At 42.4% G+C, this 21,438-nt stretch overlaps 1 protein-coding gene across 5 annotated transcripts in view; it reads right to left on the bottom strand.

The window, feature by feature from the left end:
* The window catches only part of EPHA5 (EPH receptor A5), a 339,685-nt gene extending 325,921 nt beyond the window's left edge, over nucleotides 1-13,764 (bottom strand). For 4 of the 5 annotated variants that reach the window (XM_060781401.2, XM_060781402.2, XM_060781403.2 and 1 more), the window contains exon 1: nucleotides 13,497-13,763. In XM_060781401.2, the coding sequence (XP_060637384.1) occupies nucleotides 13,497-13,602 (106 nt within the window). In that variant the 5' untranslated portion in view covers nucleotides 13,603-13,763. Of the gene's footprint in view, nucleotides 1-13,496 lie in introns of all 5 variants that reach the window. The other variant, XM_060781405.2, reaches the window with a different exon arrangement.
* Nucleotides 13,765-21,438: the final 7,674 nt, after the last annotated feature.

The following is a 21,438-nucleotide window of genomic DNA, read 5'->3' as shown; positions in this document are numbered from 1 at the left end:
CTTGAACCAGTCTGTTGTTCCATGGTCAGTTCTTACTTTTGCTACTTGGTTATTATACAGATTCCTCAGGAGAGAGAGACAAGGTGGCTTGGTATGCCCATACCAAGAATTTGCCACAATTTATTAAGATCCACACAGTCAAAGGCTTCGGAACAGTCAATGAAACAGAAATAGATTTTTTCTGAAAGTCCCTGCCTTTCTCCATTATCCAGCAGATATTGGCAATTTGGTCTCTCGTTCCTCTGCCTTTTCTAAACCCAGCTTGTACATCTGGCAACTCTCACTCCATGTATTGCTGGAGTCTTCCTTGCAGGATCTTGAGCATTATCTCACTGGCATGTGAAATAAGTGCCACTGTACTTATTATTATTATTATTATTATAGTTAACAATTAACCATAAGCTTAATTTCCACTTCCAATCCAGTCTCCAAACTACATCCTTTTCCTACACTGCCCTAACCCCTACTGACATGAAATGTCTTCTGTCTTCTTGCCTCAGCTCTGGCTCCGTCCACCTTTCTTCACTGAGCAGTTTCCCTTGAATTTTGACAGATGGACCTCTAGTTCTAGAGACTGCCAGATTGCTCCGCCACCTCAGCTACGTTCTAACAAAATGGCTGGGGGCTCGCTTCATACTTTTTTTAAAAAAAATCTTTCTACAGCTACCCTGTCACAACAACCCTGCAGAGTGGGCCAATCCGTTACAAAGATCATGAGGAACAATGAAACTTTGTGGGTAGGATGCTCACTCCTTCCCCCCCCCCCCCCCGCCCCGCCCCGCCCCCAGTTGCTATGTGCACTTTGAGAGACATCGCTGCTGTAAATGCAGGTAGTAGATTTCTTCCCAACAAGTAGATTTCTTCCCAACAAGGCTGTGGCAGGAAAAGGGAATAAAATATCCCAAGCCAATCCCCATGATGAGTGCCTCGAGCTTCTTTATCGCAACTCTTTAACATAACAAAAACACTGGTGTGCTAATTGCATTCATTCAATTCATATCCCACCCGCTTTGGCCCTCCATATAATTACTGCAGCTGTCCTTTGCTGTGGGGACGCAGAAGTCCCAGTCTAAGTTTGCCCAGATAAATGAAGATGACAGCCAGTGATGATGCATTCAGGGACAGCCACATTTTCCAGCTGTATCCTGTAAAACCCAAGTGTTAACAGTTCTAATTAGAGCTGAGAAGGTGAAGACAATGGAAACTGGGAAGTTTGCAAAAATTACTATTTAGAGCATTTTAGAAATCGGGAACAAGGTAGAGGTTTTAAGATTATGAGTGGTATATATCAAGATAAATTCTTCTCATGTGATTCTAGAACAGGTGGAAAACCATTTACACTGCTCTTGGAAGTGTACATTCACATGCAACAATAATACACATTATTTAAAGGCAGCTTAAAATTGAAGACAATCGGACACTGGTATAATCATTTGACCAAAGATTTTAAAATCCTGAACATACTTCATTTTTTTTCAAACAAAACTGGAAGGCAATCTGATCCACAAAGTTAAGAACATACTGTCACGTTGCCAGGGCTCTGCCTTATTCAGGTAGAGATGAACCAAACAAATACCCAGTTTGTATCAAGCAGTTTAATTAAAACAGCACTTACTTTCTGGCTGTTTTAATTACAAAATTTAAAACATAAAGACAGCACTCAGCCACAGAATATAAAACAAAAATGATAGCAAACGCTACACCATAGTCAAAGGGTCCAGTCCAGTGGTCAAATGCCAAGAGTTCAATAAACAAAGTCCAGGGATCAAGACTCTATACCACAGTCAAAAGCCAGTCCAAGATTCAAGGTTCCAGGAGTAAAAAGGTTCAGAAGACAAGACAGGACACTGAAAATCCACAAACCTGGGGGGAAACCAGCAGCATCGACCACCAAAATAAAACAAATACCTTCCTCCCAAAGATCTGTCCCAAGGATAGCTCCTTATATCCAGAAATACCCAGCTGCAACCCATCTCTTGCATACCTCCACCCTTAATTGCTTTCACTCATGAACTCTTATTTACAGATTACTCAACCCTTTAGAACTAAGACTTGCATTAATCCTTTCATCACCAACTGCTAGGCCTACTACCACCAACCACCATCAACTGCAGAACATGATACATAACACATATAGCAAGTCAGATCACCAGTTTATCAGCAGGAATTATGAGGCCAGCAAGGGAACACACTCCAACCACACCCATCTATCTTAATAAACTAAAAAGACAGCAAAATATGGAAGATTGGAGATGGAACTACTCAAACCTGTCACTCACAATTTGTTCATGCTGGCCTACACTGATTCCTTCTTGGGTTTGCAGGCAAGAATCTCACCCAGCCTCACTGAACTGATGCTGTTAACCTGAGAACCCCTTTGCATGCAAAGCATGTACTTTACCATTCACTTTCAGCCTGCACCCCAAGGGCTTTTGTGTCCCTTTTATAGACATGACAGCCAAAAGGCTCATTAAAGCTCTTGCATCAATCATTTAGGCATTTACTAGCATGGTACTCAGAAGCAGGTTGTATGGATTTCAGCAGTAAGTGAATTTGGGATTGCTGGGTCAATTCCTGTAAACATATCCTATTCAACTCTTTTCATATAAACTCCTATGTAAATATGATTAGGTGAGAATACAGACTGGAGAAGGTCAGATCCTTGTAGGTCACCCTTTGGATTAGAAGTAAGTAAAACCACTCTAAATGGAACAAAGCTAAACTTATTTCCCACACAATCTTGATTAGGTCACCTACCTAGACAGCTCCAGAGGTGTCGTTTCTAGCCAGAGACCTGAGGTTTGCAAGATACCTCTCTCATAGTAAGCAACAGCTCCTCCACTGGGGAGCTGCCATCTGGGACATGGAAGAATATGTGACTCCTAGCAACTTATGATTTTAGGATGAAAAATAGCAGCTTGCCACTGTGAAGCATCCCCTCTATAGTGCCTCTCCAGGCCAGTGGGGAACTGGCTGCCCTTTGCAGACAGATTTCTTTTCTTCTGCTTGGGTTGATAAGCCAAGTTAGAAGTAATATCAGAGTTTCTAGTATTTTCCTAAAGTGGCATTTACTAACTCCCCCCAAGCCTGTATGAGCTGAAACCTAGCACAGTTTGTCAAATTCAAACAAAGATTTTTTGCAAATGTCACCAAAACCTATTGACTGTTTTCACCAGAAACTTGAGGCAAATAGACTAAATGAATAGACTAATGACCCCACTACCTCTGAGGATGCTAGGCGAAACGTCAGGAGAAAATGCCTCTAGACCATGGCCATATAGCCCGAAAAAACCCACAACAACCCAGACTAAATGAAGCAAAGCTTTGAGTTTACTGGTTTATGCTTTACTTCATGTGCAATACAATAACACCACTGAGCATCAAAGTATTAGAGTGAAATGCGTACACATGATCAGGTTGCCATCTTACATTTTATTTTCAAATATCTCTGGCAATGTGCTGTCTGCTTCAGAGATGGATATCAGAAATCTGTGTGCTTGAACAGGGCACAACTCTACCTTTCAAGCTCAACTCATAGCTGGATTTTCACAAATGCAGGCTCAGCTCCTCACTTCCCCCTCCATTTTATTTGTGTGCGGTGGGGTGTGGATTGGAAAATCATGCCAATAAAACATCTGAGACAGATAAGTCTACCACCAAAGATTTTCAGTGCTACTTGACACAGTGGGTCACAGAAAAATCACAACAGTCACCATTTGATTATATTCCAAAAATTAAGTCCAATGAAGTGAAATGAGGCTCATTCCTGAATATGGATGCCATGGGGGATACATTCCTTAACTTACTGCAAAAACAGGAAAGCATGGATAATAACAAATCCTATTGAAATTAACAACTTTTGATGGAAGTTACCACACAGTCACCCTGGGGATATAGAAAACTCCTAGAAGATACATACTTTGTCAGATATGGGTAGGTGAAAAAGTGGGTACTGGCCTGTGGGTATAGGGATCATTCTATGTAACATTTCGATTTGAAAGTAACAACACAAACAATAAAACTGATATTAATGAGTCAAAAACCACCCTAAACATAACATCTTTGGTAGCACAATTGAGCAGTTAACCACTTATACCCCAATCAAGTATTGATCGGTATATACAATTTGATTTTAAAGTGGATATTTATAGTTTGTTTTTATTTCGGCACTGAATGTTTGCCGTATTTATGGTATGTCCCCTTCAGGTTGAGAAGGGTGGAATATAAATGCTTTAAAGCTCTCTGAGACTTACTATCTTTTCGTAGAGCTTGTAAAACTTATTTATTTAGGCTGGCATTTGAATCTTGCTGATTGAAATTTTTCTTTAATTTTAAATGTAATGTATGACATATGTATATTGTAAACCGCTCCGAGCCTCCGGGGAGTGGCGGTATATAAAATTGATAAATAAATAAATAAATAAATACAAAACCAGAGTCATTGCAGCGTTCTGTCGCTCTTTATTGTTCTTTGAAAATATTTACTACTAATTTAGCATACCCTTTTTAAAGCCATCTCACCATTGCAGGTTCTGAAGAGCAGGAGGCCTAATTAATAGCAGACTGTCTGTTCAGAACTCCTAATCCTTTAAATGTACTCAGATCCAGCATATTTGATCCACAGGTTTTTGTTTAACTGAAATTGATGAAGACTGAAATTAAGCAAAATCTGGTACACAGACATGTGGTTGAAGATTTCAGTCAAACAAGAAATCATACACATGAAAAAATCTAGAATTCAAAGACATAGCCATTAGGGCTGGGCGGTTTCGTTCGTTAATTTCGTAATTCGTTATTGATTCATATTTAAATTAGCTTACGATCCGATATTGAGCCATGCAGGAGCAAATAAAAATCGAAACGAATTTTTCAATTTATTTCGTAATTGTTTCGTAATTGGTTCGAAATCGTTTTGAAATTGTTTCGTTATTATTTCTGTATGTCTGGTGCAAGTTTTATAGTTGTTGTTTGTTTTATCAGTGATAAAAAAATAAATTATCACACCAACAGTCAACAACAGAGGGAGAGGGAAGCTTCAGAAGTTCCCCCTGTCCCATTTGGAGGGGTTTTTTAGCGTATTGCGCAATCGCGTCCGCCATTAATGAATCAATTCGAAATTTACGAAATTTTGTAAATAACGAAAATTTTTAAAGAAAAAATTCGGAATTCTTTTAAAAAACGAAACGCAATGGACCCCCTAAAAACGAAACGAGTTTAGAAACAAATTTTTCTGTTGTTATCCAGCCCTAATAGCCATGTTAGTCTGGAATATCAGTATGCAAAGTGATATTGTTGCACCTTAGATACTAGCTAGGAGAATAAGTAGTTGCACCTTAGGACTTAATTTATGAAAACTTATGCTGCCAACTTTTGTTTTTTCTCAGGCACATCTACACAATAGAATTAATGCAGTTCGGCACCTCTTTAACTACTATGATTTAATTATATGGAATCATTCGAGCTCAAGTTTTATGAAATCTCGCTTTTTCTGCCAAAGAGTGCGGATGTCTTACCACACTACAACAACCAGTATCCCACAGCATTGAGCCAATGTGCTGTCAAAGTGAATTAATGCTGCAGTATGGATGCACCTTCAGTTAGTCTCTAAGGTGCTACAAGATGCCTTTGGATAATGAAAAGCTCTATTAGACCTGATAGGGTAAGATTCTTTACAACCATGGCTGCAACTCTGTAGATCAGGGGTCCACAAACTTTTTAAACAGAGGGCCATGTGCAACTCTTGGAGGGTCAGATTATAATTTGAAAAAAAAACATGCATAAATTCTTATGCACGCTGCACATATCTTATTTGTAGTGTAAAAAACACTTTAAAACAATACAATAATTAAAATGAGGAACAATGTTAACTAATATAAACTTATTAGTATTTCAATGGGAAATGTGGGCCTGCTTTTGGCTGATGAGATAGGATTCTTGTTGTTATGTGCTTTCAAGTCATTTCAGACTTAGGTTGACCCTAAGCGAGGGCCGGGTAAATGACCTTGGAGGGCCGCATCCAGCCCCTGGGCCATAGTTTGAGGACCCCTGCTGTAGATTATGTCAGACTGTACCTCCCAGCAGTCCTAATAATTTGCTATGCTAAAGCAGCTGGGACAGGCAATCCAGTGATATCAGTGATCCCTAACCCTTCCATACAATTTTCAGTTACTATACATTTAAATGAAAAATAAAAGCTTGCCAACTCTTTAAAATAAATCAGTTATGGCACCTACATTAGGACTGTACAGTACCCACAATGTAAACCAACACCACTGCTGAAGGGGAGAGGTTGGCTTAATTTTTCCACCAACCTGGAAACCAGCCCAAGTTTCTTAATTTCTTTTTGGCATGTTGGCAAAACTTCAGCTCTACCCCAGAAAACTGAATGGTTTGCAACTACCAAGGGCCAAGGGGCAGAGGCGCCCCCCCCCCCAACCAATCACTGATATATATATTTTCGGTTCGTCATGGGAGTTCTGTGTGCCATATTTGATTCAATTCCATCATTGGTGGAGTTCAGAATGCTCTTTGATTGTCGGCGAACTATACATTCCAGTAACTACAATGTCAAGGTCTATTTTTCCCCAAGAGCGCCTCAAGAGCACCCCTGGGCAAAATCAACTATACTGCAAATGCTTACTTTGCGTAATGGGTTGAGCCGCCCCTGCCAAGGGGAAAAGGGGACATTAGGGATTATTCCTCTGAAGCATTGGGGCAGATTCTCTGTAGGGTAAATCCTTTTCAAAGACATTCCATCATAACTGGCCAAACTACTCCACTATGAAAACAATATTTATTTACAAATAAATCTCCAAATGGTACCAACTTGCCATTAACAAATTAATACTAGTCTATTTCTAATCTCATTCAATAGTGGCCCAAATGACCAGCCCTTCTGAAAAGAACAGATACAGCAGAAAAAATCAGTCCAGCAGACAAAATGCAACCACTCTGACTCTGGTTGTCTAATTCATCAAGTATTTCGAACCTTCCTCTGCCCTCTTCCAAATTTCACTATGGCATTTCAAGCCAATAATCTGCTTGGTTCTGCAAAGTCAGTCATTCCTGTGCTGTGTGTGTTGACTTTGTAGGATGTGACCAGGATTAATGTCATTTTGTCCCCCTGGTTAAATACAAATATGGCATAACTGAAAAGGCTAACGGAACTCACAAGCTTAAGCACAACAGGCTCCAGTGAATGATTCAGCTCCCTGAGGGATGGAACCTTCAATATTCAGCTCAACACAGAAATTTCAGTTCACAGCACACTGCTTTCCTCATCCTCTGCATTTCCAGAGCCTTCCCTCGTTCCTACTTTTGTTTTATTTGTGTGTTTGGTTCCACCCTGCCTTATGAACAAGCATGAAGAACTCAAAACCTTGTACATCATTTGTGGCTGTTTGGTACTTAATAAATGCACATCAGGAAAAAATAAGATGTTTCATTCAAGGCTACTTAAACAGTTAAATTGCATACTAATAAAATCAGGGACAAAACGGATTCTTAACCACTGAGGAAGGCATGCCGAGCACATTTGCTCAGGAGGAAAGTGTATTTAATTCTGTGTTGAGTGCTGATAGGACTGCGGCCAAAACTTGACCACTGAGAAGCACAGAAGGCATCTCAGAAAGGGCAGGGGAGCTTGTGGTATACATAAGTACAATATTGGAATTTTTAAGAATGTCTGAATAGTCCAGGGCTGCACATCTCATCAGCCACAGAAGCTGGAGAGACAGAACAAAAAGAGGATTTGGAAGTGAAATCCCTACAGGAAGAAATGGCTGGCCAAACACTTGAAAAAATGACCACTAATTTTGGAGGAAAAAAAAGAATCCACTGTGCATGACAGACATAATAATAAAAATTGGATGCATTTATTCACTTGAATATTTCTTAACAAAACCCCTTTTGTTCCTCAAGGCAAAAGCCTTGAAGCCTTTGTCTTCTTTTTCTTCCTGCTCCCACAGCTAATATAAATCACCAATAAGACTACAGCAATCCCAAAATTGGAAAACTTGTCAACTAATGAAAACTTCACTGTTTGTGTTTCCATATTGGCTTTAACAATAATAAAATAATGATTCAATGATGATCAGCAATGAAAATTCAGTTTTCATGTTGCACAATATTTCATTCTGATCTTCTCCATCAGTTTGAAAGTAACATGTTACAAGTAATGGTTGTTGCCTCAGGGGATAAAGAGTGAGAAATTATGTTATATAACCATTATTAACTTTTTTTTTACTTTTTCTACATTATGAATAATGTGTGCTTGATTACAGTTTTCTTTCACTTTTGAAGATGAATGGTTGAGGTGGGTATATTGAAGCCATTTTCAAATATAGATCATTTTATTGCAGTTTCTAATCAAGGTTAAAGAAGAAAATGCAAAAGCTGGGTTGCAGCTAAACAATAAAAAAACCAAGATTATGGCAACAAGAATGATTGACAACTGGGAAATAGAGGGAGAAAACGTGGAGGCAATGACAGACTTTGTATTTCTAGGTGCAAAGATGACTACAGACGCAGACTGCAGCCAGGAAATCGGGAGACGCTTACTTCTTGGGCGGAGAGCAATGTCCAATCTCGATAAAATAGTGAAGAGCAGAGACATCACACTGGCAACGAAGATCCGCATAGTTAAAGCAATGGTATTCCCTGTAGTCACCTACAGATGTGAGAGCTGGACCATAGGGAAGGCTGAGCAACGGAAGATAGATGTTTTTGAACTGTGGTGCTGGAGGAAAGTTCTGAGAGTGCCTTGGACTGCGAGAAGATCCAACCAGTCCATCCTCCAGGAAATAAAGCCCGACTGCTCATTGGAGGGAAGGGTATTAGAGGCAAAGATGAAGTTCTTTGGCCACATCATGAGAAGAAAGGAAAGCTTAGAGAAGACAATTATGCTGGGGAAAATAGAAGAAAAAAGGAAGAGGGCGACCAAGGGCAAAATGGATGGATGGCATCCTTGAAGTGACTGGATTGACCTTGAAGGAGATTGGGGTGGTGACAGCCGACAGGGAGCTCTGGCCTGGGCTGGTCCATGAGGTCACAAAGAGTCGGAAACAACTGAATGAATGAACTGCAACAACATTGCATTTTCATATGTACTTTTCCTCATTCACAAAGAACACATAATGACTACAATTTTTTATTATTATTTAAGCCCTATAGCAAGTTAATAGTGACAAACTATTTTAAGAACTTTTTTCCATGAGCTGGTTCTCCTTATATTTATATTTAAAGATGAAAATGAAATCAGACATGTGAGAAAGCTGAACACAAAGCTTTGTAATGTACTTCTTCCACAAAGATAGCATATGGGAACCACGTGTTACTGGTTCAGTTGCTTTCAGTCTCTCTATGCCAAAACTTGGAAAAGGGATGCCTTGAGAAAAAAGAGAGAGCAAATTTGCAAGCACTTCTTCAGTTCTGGTGCATTGTTGCTCAAAGAGAATACGGTCACTTTCTCATGCAAACACTGACCAAGGAAGCAATGGACCACTGTATGCTCTTCAAGCCACTCCCATATCCTTCATCAAAATTAAAAACAAGAATTATAAGGACATTTTCAAATGGATATTTTCTCCTTTTTTCTCTCTTTGAGGAGAGGAAAAAAGTGGGCTGATCAAAGTTAGGGAATGTGGCCTGCTATTCTCAGGACAGAACTTGCAGCATCCAGTTTCAGTAAAACACACAGCAGTAAGATCTACTGACACGGAGATATATGCAGTACTCAAGAGAACAGTAAGTGGACAGGCAGGCAACCTCTATCTGCATGCAAGACTCTCTGCCCCAGAGTGTGGTGGAGGCTCTTTCTTTGGAGATTTTTAAACAGAGGCTAGATGGCCATCTGTCGGGGGTGCTTTGAATGCAATTTTCCTGCTTCTTGGCAGGGGGTTGGGCTGGATGGCCCATGAGGTCTCTTCTAACTCTATGAATCTATGAATCTATTCCATGTGATCCTTATCACACATCATCTTACAGAAGACACTCTTCCTTCCAGAGTAATGCCACTGCCCCCTATATGAGTGAAACCCACAGCTTCTCAAACCCTATCTTCCCATTAGATTTTAATGTGAACCTTTGGAGCCTAAGCTAATCTGCAAAAAAAGCAGACTCCCTCACCCTGTTGCAGACCTCTGGATTGCCAAAATACAATAAAAATAAGTAAATAAAGGACTCTTTGGGAACATCCACTCCTTTAAATTGGACACAGGGCTGTCAAAGTACACACTGCATTATAACCACCACCAGAAATAATCTTTCACCAAGGAGGACCTTTCTAATGCCTACACTTGGGGAAGAGAAGGAAAGGGGTGACATAGAATCTGAGTTGGAAGAGACCACAAGAGCCATCCGGTCCAACCCCCTGCCATGCAAGAACACACAATCAAAGCACCCCCGGCAGATCGCCAACCAGGCTCTGCTTTAAAACCTCCAGAGAAGGAGACTCCACCACATATATTTCACTGCCAGACAGTTCTAACCTTCAGGAAGATCTTTCTAATATTGAGGTAGGCTTTCTTTTCCTGCAGTTTGAAGCTACTGCCCTAGTCCAGCATTCTACCAAGACCTTTTCCCAACTCTCCTAACTATGCCCCATTTTGGAGCTGTAGTTTTAACAGCAATGAGACATTTGGCAGAGAAAACTTCCCCTGACCTCAGAATCAAGCAAACAGAGAAAGAGAGTAACCTGTTAGGATACAACAGAAACCAAGAAAGTAAACTTTTTTCAAAAAAGAAAATGTATGAAAATGATGACCTGATTTACCCTCCTGTCTGCATGTGCATTCAACCAGGACTCTGGAGGGGCAGGCTTTACATCTCCATTTCACCATGGAATCCCACCATGAGTGAGCAACACTTTCTCAGCCTCACAGCAAAGCAAATGCAAATCCTGCCAAGCAACCCCTGTTCCTATCTACATATAATGTCACTGGACACAGGTCGGTGTAGAGTTGTATAATGCAAGATTTGGTCAAAGCAGACTAATATAATGTATGGTCAGTGTAGACTCAAACAATGTCCAGTGTAGATCATGGTCAGTGTAGGCATTGCTTGGTCAGTATGGACTCATACAATGCATTATATTGTCAGGGTAGACTCGTATAATGCATTCCAGGGCCAATCTGCAGTCATATAAATGCATTGCAAGATCAGTGTAGACTCATATAATGCATTCAATAGTCAGTGTAGATTCACACAATGCATTAAATGGTCCGTGTAAACTCATAATGCATTAAAGGGTCAGAGTAGATTCACACAATGCATTAAATGGTCAGTGTAAACTCACATAAGACATGATATGGTGTAGACTCCCACAATGCATTAAATGGTCAGTACAGACTAATACAATGGTCAGTGGAGACTCAAATAAGGCAAGGTATGGTGAAGATTCACACAATGCATTAAATGGTCACTGTAGACTCATATAATGCATTAAATGGTCAGTGTAGATTCACACAACACATTAAATGGTCAGTGTACACTCATAAAATGCATTAAATGGTCAGTGTAGACTCATACAGTGCATTCAATGGTCAGTGTAGACTCATATAATGCATTAAATGGTCAGTGTACATGCATATAATGCATTCAATGGTCAGTGTAGACTCATATAATGCAATCAATGGTCACTGTACACTCATATAATGCATTCAATGGTTAGTGTAGATTCACACAATGCATTAAATGGTTGGTGTACACTCATAAAATGCATTAAATGGTCAGTGTAGACTCATACAATGCATTCAATGGTCAGTGTAGACTCATACAGTGCATTCAGTGGTCAGTGTAGACTCATATAATGCATTAAATGGTCAGTATACTCATAATGCATTCAATGACTCTGTAGACTCATATAATGCATTAAATGGTCAGTGTAGAATCGCAGAATCATAGAACCATAGAATCAAAGAATTAGAAGAGATCTCATGGGCCATCCAGTCCAACCCCCTGCCAAGGAGCAGGAATATTGCATTCAAATCACCCCTGACAGATGGCCATCCAGCCTCTGTTTAAAAGGCTGGATATAATACATTAGACTCATATAATACATTAAATGGTCAGTATACTCATATAATGCATTCAATGACTCTGTAGACTCATATAATGCATTCAGTGGTCAGTGTAGACAAATACAATGGTCAGTGGAGACTCAAATAAGGCAAGGTATGGTGAGGATTCACACAATCCATTAAATGGTCACTGTAGACTCATATAATGCATTAAATGGTCAGTGTACACTCATATAATGCATTCAGTGGTCAGTGCAGACTCATATATTGCATTCAATGGTCAGTGTAGACTCATATAATGCATTCAATGGTCAGTATAGACTCATATAATGCATTCAATGGTCAGTATAGACTCATATAATGCATTCAATGGTCAGCATAGACTCATATAATGCATTCAATGGTCTCTCTAGAATCACACAATGCATTCAATGGTCAGTGTAGACCCATATAATACATTAAATGGTCAGTATACTCATATAATGCATTCAATAACTCTGTAGACTCATATAATGCATTCAATGGTCAGTGTAGACTACAATGGTCAGTGGAGACTCAAATAAGGCAAGGTATGGTGAGGATTCACACAATGCATTAAATGGTCACTGTAGACTCATATAATGCATTAAATGGTCAGTGTAGATTCACACAATGCATTCAATGGTCAGTGTAGACTCATACAATGCATTCAATGGTCAGTGACTCATATCATGCATTAAATGGTCAGTATGGACTCATATAATGCATTCAATGGCCAGTATAAACTCATATAATGCATTCAATGGTCAGTGTAGACTCATATAATGCATTAAATGGTCAGTATACTCATAATGCATTCAATGACTCTGTAGACTCATATAATGCATTCAATGGTCAGTATAGACTCATATAATGCATTCAATGGTCAGTGTAGACTCATATAATGCATTCAATGGTCAGTGTAGACTCATACAATGCATTCAATGGTCAGTGACTCATATCATGCATTCAATGGTCAGTATGGACTCATATCATGCATTCAGTGGCCAGCATAGACTCATATAATGCATTCAGTTGTCAGTGTAGACTCATATAATGCATTCAGTGGCCAGCATAGACTCATATAATGCATTCAGTGGCCAGCATAGACTCATATAATGCATTCAGTGGTCTCTGTAGAATCACACAATGCATTCAATGGTCAGCGTAGGCTCATGCAATGCCTTCTGTGGTCAGCGTCGACTCTTCGAAAGCACTTCCATACTGTTCGACTGCAGGATTTGAATCGACACTGGCGATTCCAGACGGCACGAGAGGGCAAGGGAGATGGGGCTCCTATGAGACCTTCACCTTCGGGGCGACAGAAGTCGGAAAGGTCTTGGAAAGCATGCACCAAAACGGGAGAGCAAGGCGAGAAGCGTAGGGAAGCGCGGGGGGGGGGGGGGGTCCAAGGAGCAATGGGCAAGAAGAGAGGAGTGGATCGGAGCGGCTTGCCCTTACCTTGGCTCCCGGCCGCGCTGCCCAGCCCGCTCCGGAGCGCCCCGCCGGGCAAGAGCAGCAGCGGCCACAGCAGCGCCCAAGGCAACGCGCGACGGACGCCGAGCATCCTCGCTCGCTCGCTTGCTCACTGGCCGGGCTCCGTCGAGGTTGGTCGGCTTCTTCTGTCCTCAAGGGCCAGAGCCGGCGGAGGGACCTTCAGCCGCGGTCCTGATGCTGCCACCAACCTCCTTCCTCCTCCTCTTCTCTGCCTGCTCTTGGCCGCCGCGCGCAGCCACCAGCAAAGCGGGGCGGAGCCAAGGTCGCAGAAGCCACGCCCCTCCCGCCGCCCCCCTCCCTTCACTTACTTCAAGCTAGCCTTTCTCAAAAGGTGAGACCCGCTGGAGTAGAATCATAGAATCAAAGAGTTGGAAGAGACCTCATGGGCCATCCAGTCCAACCCCCTGCCAAGAAGCAGGAATATTGCATTCAAATCACCCCTGACAGATGGCCATCCAGCCTCTGTTGAAAAGCCTCCACCACATTCCCAGATTCATAGAATCCTAGAATCAAAGAGTTGGAAGAGACCTCATGGGCCATCCAGTCCAACCCCCTGCCAAGAAGCAGGAATATTGCATTCAAAGCACCCCTGACAGATGGCCATCCAGCCTCTGTTGAAAAGCCTCCACCACATTCCCAGATTCATAGAATCCTAGAATCAAAGAGTTGGAAGAGACCTCATGGGCCATCCAGTCCAACCCCCTGCCAAGAAGCAGGAATATTGCATTCAAAGCACCCCTGACAGATGGCCATCCAGCCTCTGTTGAAAAGCCTCCACCACATTCCCAGATTCATAGAATCCTAGAATCAAAGAGTTGGAAGAGACCTCATGGGCCATCCAGTCCAACCCCCTGCCAAGAAGCAGGAATATTGCATTCAAATCACCCCTGACAGATGGCCATCCAGCCTCTGTTTAAAAGCTTCCAAAGAAGGAGCCTCCACAACACTCCGGGGCAGAGAGTTCCACTGCTGAACGGCTCTCACAGTCAGGAAGTTCAGTTCTTGTGGGGTTTTTCGGGCTATATGGCCATGTTCTAGAGCAGTGTTTCTCAACCTGGGGGTCGGGACCCCTGGAGGGGTCGCGAGGGGGTGTCAGAGGGGTCACCTAAGGCCATCAGAAAACACAGTATTTTCTGTTGGTCATAGGGGTTATTTGTGGGAAGTTTGCCCCAATTCTATTGTTGGTAGGGTTCAGAATGCTCTTTGTTTGTAGGTGAACTGTAAATCCCAGCAACTACAACTCCCAAATGTCAAGGTCTGTTTCCCTCAAACTCCATCAGTGTTCACATTTGGGCATATTGAGTATTTGTGCAAAGTTTGGCCCAGAGCCATCATTGTTTGAGTTCACTGTGCTCTCTGGATGTAGGTGAACTACAACTCCAAAACTCAAGGTCAACGCCCACCAAACGCTTCCAGTATTTTCTGTTGGTCATGGGAGTTCTGTGTGCCAAGTTTGATTCAATCCCTCATTGGTGGAGTTCAGAATGCTCTTTGATTGGAGGTGAACTATAAATCCTAGAAACAACAACTCCCAAATGACAAAATCAACCCCCCCCCCCCCCCCGCAACCCCATCAGTATTCAAATTTGGGCATATTGGGTATTTGTGCCGAATTTGGTCCATTGAATGAAAATATGTCCTGCCTATCAGATATTTACATTATGATTCACAACAGTAGCAAAATTACAGTTATGAAGTAGCAACAAAAATAATGTTATGGTTGGGGGTCACCACAACATGAGGAACTCTATTAAGGGGTCGGGGTATTAGGAAGGTTGAGAAACCCTGTTCTAGAGGCATTTCTCCTGACGTTTCGCCTGCATCTATGGCAAGCATCCTCAGAGGTGAGGTCTGCTGGAAATGGGAAAAAAGGGGGGTTTATATATCTGTCGAATGGCTGGGGTGAGACAAAGGGGCCTTTGTAAGTTGGGCTGGGTGTGAATCTTTCAACTGACCACCTTGATTAGCATACAATGGGTTGACAGTGCCTGGAGCAAACTCTTCTTGAAAGGTGATTAGATGTCCCTGCCTGTTTTTCTCTCTGCTGTTTTTGCTGTTGCAATTTTAGAATTTTTTAATACTGGTAGCCAGATTTTGTTCATTTTAATGATTTCTTCCTTGGCACCTGATGAACCAGCCTGGACACAACATATTATTTGAGAACACAAAAATGCTGGACCACTCTCACAACCACCATGTCAGACTACACAGAGAAGTCATTGAAATCCACAAACATGTGGACAATTTCAACAGAAAGGAAGAAACCATGAAAATGAACAAAATCTGGCTACCAATATTAAAAAACTCTAAAATTACAACAGCAAAACAGCAGGGAGAAAAACAGGCAGGGACATCTAATCACCTTTCAAGAAGAGTTTGCTCCAGGCACAGTCAGCCCATTGTATGCTAATCAAGGTGGTCAGTTGAAACATTCACACCCAGCCCAACTTACAAAGGCCCCTTTGTCTCACCCTGGCCATTCCACAGATATATAACCCCCCCTTTTTCCCATTTCCAGCAGACCTCACCTCTGAGGATGCTTGCCATAGATGCAGGCGAAACGTCAGGAGAAATGCCTCTAGAACATGGCCATATAGCCCGAAAAAACCCACAAGAACTGAATGATTCCAGCCATGAAAGCCTTCGACAATACATAGTCAGGAAATTCTTCCTCATGTTCAGATGGAATCTCCTCTCTTGTAGTTTGAAGCCATTGTTCCATTGCGTCCTAGTCTCCAAGGAAGCAGAAAACAAGCTTGCTCCCTCCTCCCTGTGGCTTCCTTTCACATATTTATACATGGCTATCATATCCCCTCTCAGTCTTCTCTTCTTCAGGCTAAACATGCCCAGCTCCTTTAGCCACTCCTCATAGGGCTTGTTCTCCAGACCTTTTATCATTTTAGTCACTCTCCTCTGAACACATTCCAGCTTGTCAATATCTCTCTTGAATTGTGGTGCCCAGAACTGGACACAATATTCCAGGTGTGGTCTAACCAAAGCAGAAAAGAGGGGTAGCATGACTTCCCTAGATCTAGACACTATGCTCCTATTCAGAGGCGGCCCTAGGTAATTTTCAATGGTAAGCAAACAGTATTTTGGCGCCCCCCCCCCCCCAACCAATCGTTGATATATATTTTCTGTTTGCATGGGAGTTCTGTGTGCCATATTTGGTTCAATTCCATCATTGGTGGAGTTCAGAATGCTCTTTGATTGTAGGTGAACTATACATCCCAGTAATAGTTCACCTTGCCGCATTTGCTCCCTTGCCTGGCCCGCTTTGGGTCCGGAGGAGTGCCTGAAGACCCCGGCATGTGCACCAAAAGTCACCTCTTCTCCTGACTTTCTCCTCAGCCATTGGGACTGAGAGAGAGAGAGAGAGACAGAGGTGGAGATGCCCACCTTTCCTGAAGGTAGGCGCAAAAACAAAGGAGGGAGCGGAGGTGGGAGATACCTCCAGCCAGAGGGCCTCTCTCTCTCTGTCTTGGTCCCAATGGCTGAAGAGAAAGTCAGGAGAAGAGGCGACTTTTGGTGTGCACACTGGGGTCTTCAGACACCCCTCTGGACCCGAAGCAGGCCAGGGGCGGCAGCTCCGCCCCTTGGCCCACCCGCGGATTGGGGAGAGGAGAGGAGGCAGGTGGAGCGCCGGGCGATTGGGAAAGGAAGCTGGTCATGGGGAAGGGATCAAACGCAGAGAACGATTGAGCGCCGGCTCTGCTCGTGCACCCGGTGGCCGGGTGGAGCAGGAACGAGAGGGGCTAGGCGAGGCTCAAGGGCCCAGCCCCTTTGGGAAGAGGATCGCCCGGCAGCAAGGCAAGAAAGCAGAGGCTCCCCCCGGACTGCTAGGGCTGTTGTGAGCTGAGGGGGCGCTCCTCAAGTGGCAGTCGAGGGGCATTTACAGAGGCGCCTCTGCGCCCCTGGCAAAAAAAGTGTTCTGCGACCGCTTACTTCGCGTCATGGACGAGCTGCCCCTGCTCCTATTGATGCAGGCCAAAATCCCATTGGCTTTTTTTGCCGCCACATCACATTGTTGGCTCATGTTTAACTTGTTGTCCATGAGGACTCCAAGATCTTTTTCACACGTACTGCTCTCGAGCCAGGCTTCCCCCATTCTGTATCTTTGCATTTCGTTTTTCCTGCCAAAGTGGAGTATCTTGCATTTGTCACTATTGAACTTCATTTTATTAGTTTTGGCCCATCTCTCTAATCTGTCAAGATCGTTTTGAATCCTGCTCCTATCCTCTGGAGTATTGGCTATCCCTCCCAATTTGGTGTCGTCTACAAACTTGATGATCCTTGAGTGTTCCTTTAGTTCTTTCCTGCTTTTTGGGGGAGGTTGAAAGGGATTCCAGTTCCAGCAAGGCTTAGGCAGTGCAGAGCCCCTGCTGGCTCTGGGGGTCTGGTCCGATGTCGGAACTTTCTCTCTCTCCCCCCCCCCCCCCCCCCCAAAGGAGATTGGAAGGAACACCCTTAAGGCATCCTCTTCTCAGCATCCGGTAAAGTAGGTCAGTTTTACTAGACCGTTCTGCCTTTGCTAGAAGGAAGAAGAGCTATTCCTGGGCAGGGCTTCTTGAACGGGAAACTGGGTAGCGGGGACGAGAAGAGCAAGGATGAGTTCCTGCACCACGAAGGAGGACGACAAGGAGAAGACTAAGGTGGAGGAGAGAGGGGAAGAAGATGAAAGGAATGGGAGGAAGGGAAAGGAGACGAAGGGAAAGAGGAAGGGGAAGAAGATGAAAAGAAAGGAGTGGGAAGCAAAAGAAGATGAAGGAGGAGGAGAAGAAAGGGGAGGAGAATGGAAAGGGGGAAGACTAAGGGGGAAAGAGGATGAAAGGATAGAAGGAGAGGAGAAAGAAGTGGAGGAAAGGGGAAAATATGAAAGGAAAGGAGGAAGAAAAAGAAGGGGAAAAAGAGGGGAAGGAATGGGAAGAAGATGATGAAAAAGAAGGAAGTGGAAGAAGATGAAAGGAAAGGAGGAGGAGGAAGAAGAAGAAGGGGAAGGGGAAGAAGAGGAGGAGGAAGGGGAAAAAGATGAATCATACAATCAAAGAGTTGGAAGAGACCTCCTGGGCCATCCAGTCCAACCCTCTGCCAAGAAGCAGGAATATTACATTCAAATCACCCCTGACAGATGGCCATCCAGCCTCTGTTTAAAAGCTTCCAAAGAAGGAGCCTCCACCACACTCCGGGGCAGAGAGTTCCACTGCTGAATGGCTCTCACAGTCAGGAAGTTCTTCCTCATGTTCAGATCGAATCTCCTTTCTTGTAGTTTGAAGCCATTGTTCCTTGTCCTAATCTCTTTTTGTGAGAAGACCGAGGCAAAGAAGGCAAAGAAGGCATTAAGTAGTTCTGTCTTTTCCCTATCCCCTGTCAGCATTGGGAGAGCTGGTGAAGAAGCCTTATTTGGTCTTGTTTTATCTTTCAGTTTTGCCATTCTCATAAGCTCAGTAAGGGATTATGTTGGCAGCATTTGTTTATATTGCGTTTCAAGCAGGCACCATTTAGGATCAGCCAGAGTAGAATCCCAATCTTTTCAACACAAGCATTATGGCACTGATAATCGTGGATGTATTGAATAACCTGGTGCCCCAATTCTGTGTGTGTGTCCCTACCCTCCCAATGCTGGGGTACCACCCCCACTCCCCAAATTCTCTCTGCTAACATGGACAGAGGACAAGGAGAAAATCGTGAAAAATCTGGATCAGGATGAAAATATTTTGTTGTTTCTGTTACAATATTATATTTATTTACCCCATGGTTGTGATGCAAAGCAGCTAGCAACTTTAAAAATGATACAGTTAAATTAATTCAACTATGAAAACAATGCAATGAAAATATAAAATAACCAAAGCTTTAAAAAAATTAAAATAAACAAAGCTACCAAAAACCATTCAGCAGCCCCAGCCCATTTTTGTTTGAAATGAAAAGGTTTTTGGATGCTGTCGGAGAAGCAATAGGGAGAGAGCCATTTTAGTCTCTTTGTGAAGGGAGCTTCAGAACCCAGGGGCAACCACGAAGAAGGCTCTCTCTTGCATTCCCATCAGTATTGTGATGGTGGCGGAACTGAGAGAAGGAGCTCTCCTGAAGATTCCTCAGCCAGGGCTGTCCCACACAGGGAGATATAATCTGCCAAAATAGCCTGGTCCTGATCCATATAGGGCTTTATACATCATAACCAGTAGGGCTGTGCAACCACGGAAAAAATTGTTTCTAAACTCGATTCGTTTTTAGGGGGTTTTTGCATTTCATTATTTAAAAGAATTCCGAAATATTTCTTTAAAAAAGTTCGATATTTACGAAATTTCGGAAATTACGAAACAATTTCGAAACAATAACGAATTGATTCGTTAATGGCGGACGCGATTGCGCAATACGCTAAAAAACCCTTCAAATGGGACAGGGGGAACTTCTGAAGCTTCCCTCTCCCTCTGTTGTTGACTGTTGGTGTGATAATTTATTTTTTTATCACTGATAAAACAACAACAACTATAAAACTTGCACCAGACATACGGAAATAATAACGAAACAATTTCGAAACAATTACGAAACAGTTACGAAATAAATTTTAAAAATTCGTTTCGATTTTTAGTTGCTCCTGAATGGTTCAATATCGGATCGTAAACCACTTTAAATACAAATTATTAACGAATTACGAAATTAACGAATGAAACCGCACAGCCCTAATAACCAGCACTTTGAATTGTGCCTGGAAACAAATTGGCAGCATCAGGGGTTTTGAACTCTCCTGGGGTCCTTCCACACTGCCATATAACCCAGAATATCAAGGCAGAAAATCCCACACTATCTGCTTTCCACTGGGATATCTGAGTCCACACTGACCTATATACCAGTAGAAAATGTGGGGTTTTATTCAGCTGTGTAGAAGGGTCCCCAGTCAACAATCAGCTGAAATGTCTGATCATTTTTCAGAGGCAGTCCCATGTAGAGTGGATTACAGTAATCCAAGTCTCAAGGAAAGGGCACAAGTTGGCACACAAATTTTAAATATACAAAGTCACTCCTGGCCACTGCAGAAACCTGGGCCTCCAGTTTCAACACTGAATTCAGGAGTACCCCCAAAGTGTGGTATTGAATCTTCATAGGGAGTGTAACACAGGCTGAATCCCTGGCTTGGGAACTGGCGACAGGGCAGTGTTGATACCCACTGCACATATCAGCTTTAGTGAGAAATTGAAGCTTAGCTCCGAAGCCAAATTTAGGTGTAAGGACCTCCAGGTTAACTTCCCCTGAAATTTGCCTTGCAAATTCAACAAATTTCAGGCCGTGCCAGCAATGTAGAGACAAGTGCTTTCTGTTGTGGCAGTCCAACTATGGAATGTCCTCCCCTTAGAGAGTTAATTGGCACCAACACTGCTGTCATTTTGGCATCAGGTAAAGACATGACCGCTTACTAAAGCTGTGGGTCATTATTGATCTTGTCCAAATCTGCACATGTAAGTGGTTTTCAAATGTTTCCCCTGCCTTTAATCTGATCAGTTTTAAAAGGCAAATGGTTTACATTTTTATATAAATTGATTTTATTGTGCACTGCTCTGAGATCCATGAATATACAGCAGGGTATAAATATTTTAATAAAAAAATACATTAATAATCTTATACTTCTTAGGGAAAAGGGCATTCCAGATCTATAGAAAGTGATGCAAGGCATCACATTTGAATGAAAATGGAAAAAGATTTCTGACACTTAACATTAAAAAGGTGACAGTGCAGCTTTTAAACTGTACCCCAGAGGTAACCATTTTTGGATTGAATCACCCCTTGGCAATGAAAGTTAAAATGGTTCCAGTTCTCTAAGGGTGAATCTACACTGTTTTTTGTTTTTGTTTTTTCATATTTTTATTGGCAATTTTTTCATGTTTTTTATTATATATATATATATATATATATA

This window comes from Anolis sagrei, chromosome 6 (assembly GCF_037176765.1).
Source record: "Anolis sagrei isolate rAnoSag1 chromosome 6, rAnoSag1.mat, whole genome shotgun sequence".
Classification (NCBI taxonomy): Eukaryota; Metazoa; Chordata; class Lepidosauria; order Squamata; family Dactyloidae; genus Anolis; species Anolis sagrei.
The sequence above is the reverse complement of the archived record's forward strand: the minus strand, read 5'-3'. Positions and strand labels throughout refer to the sequence as shown.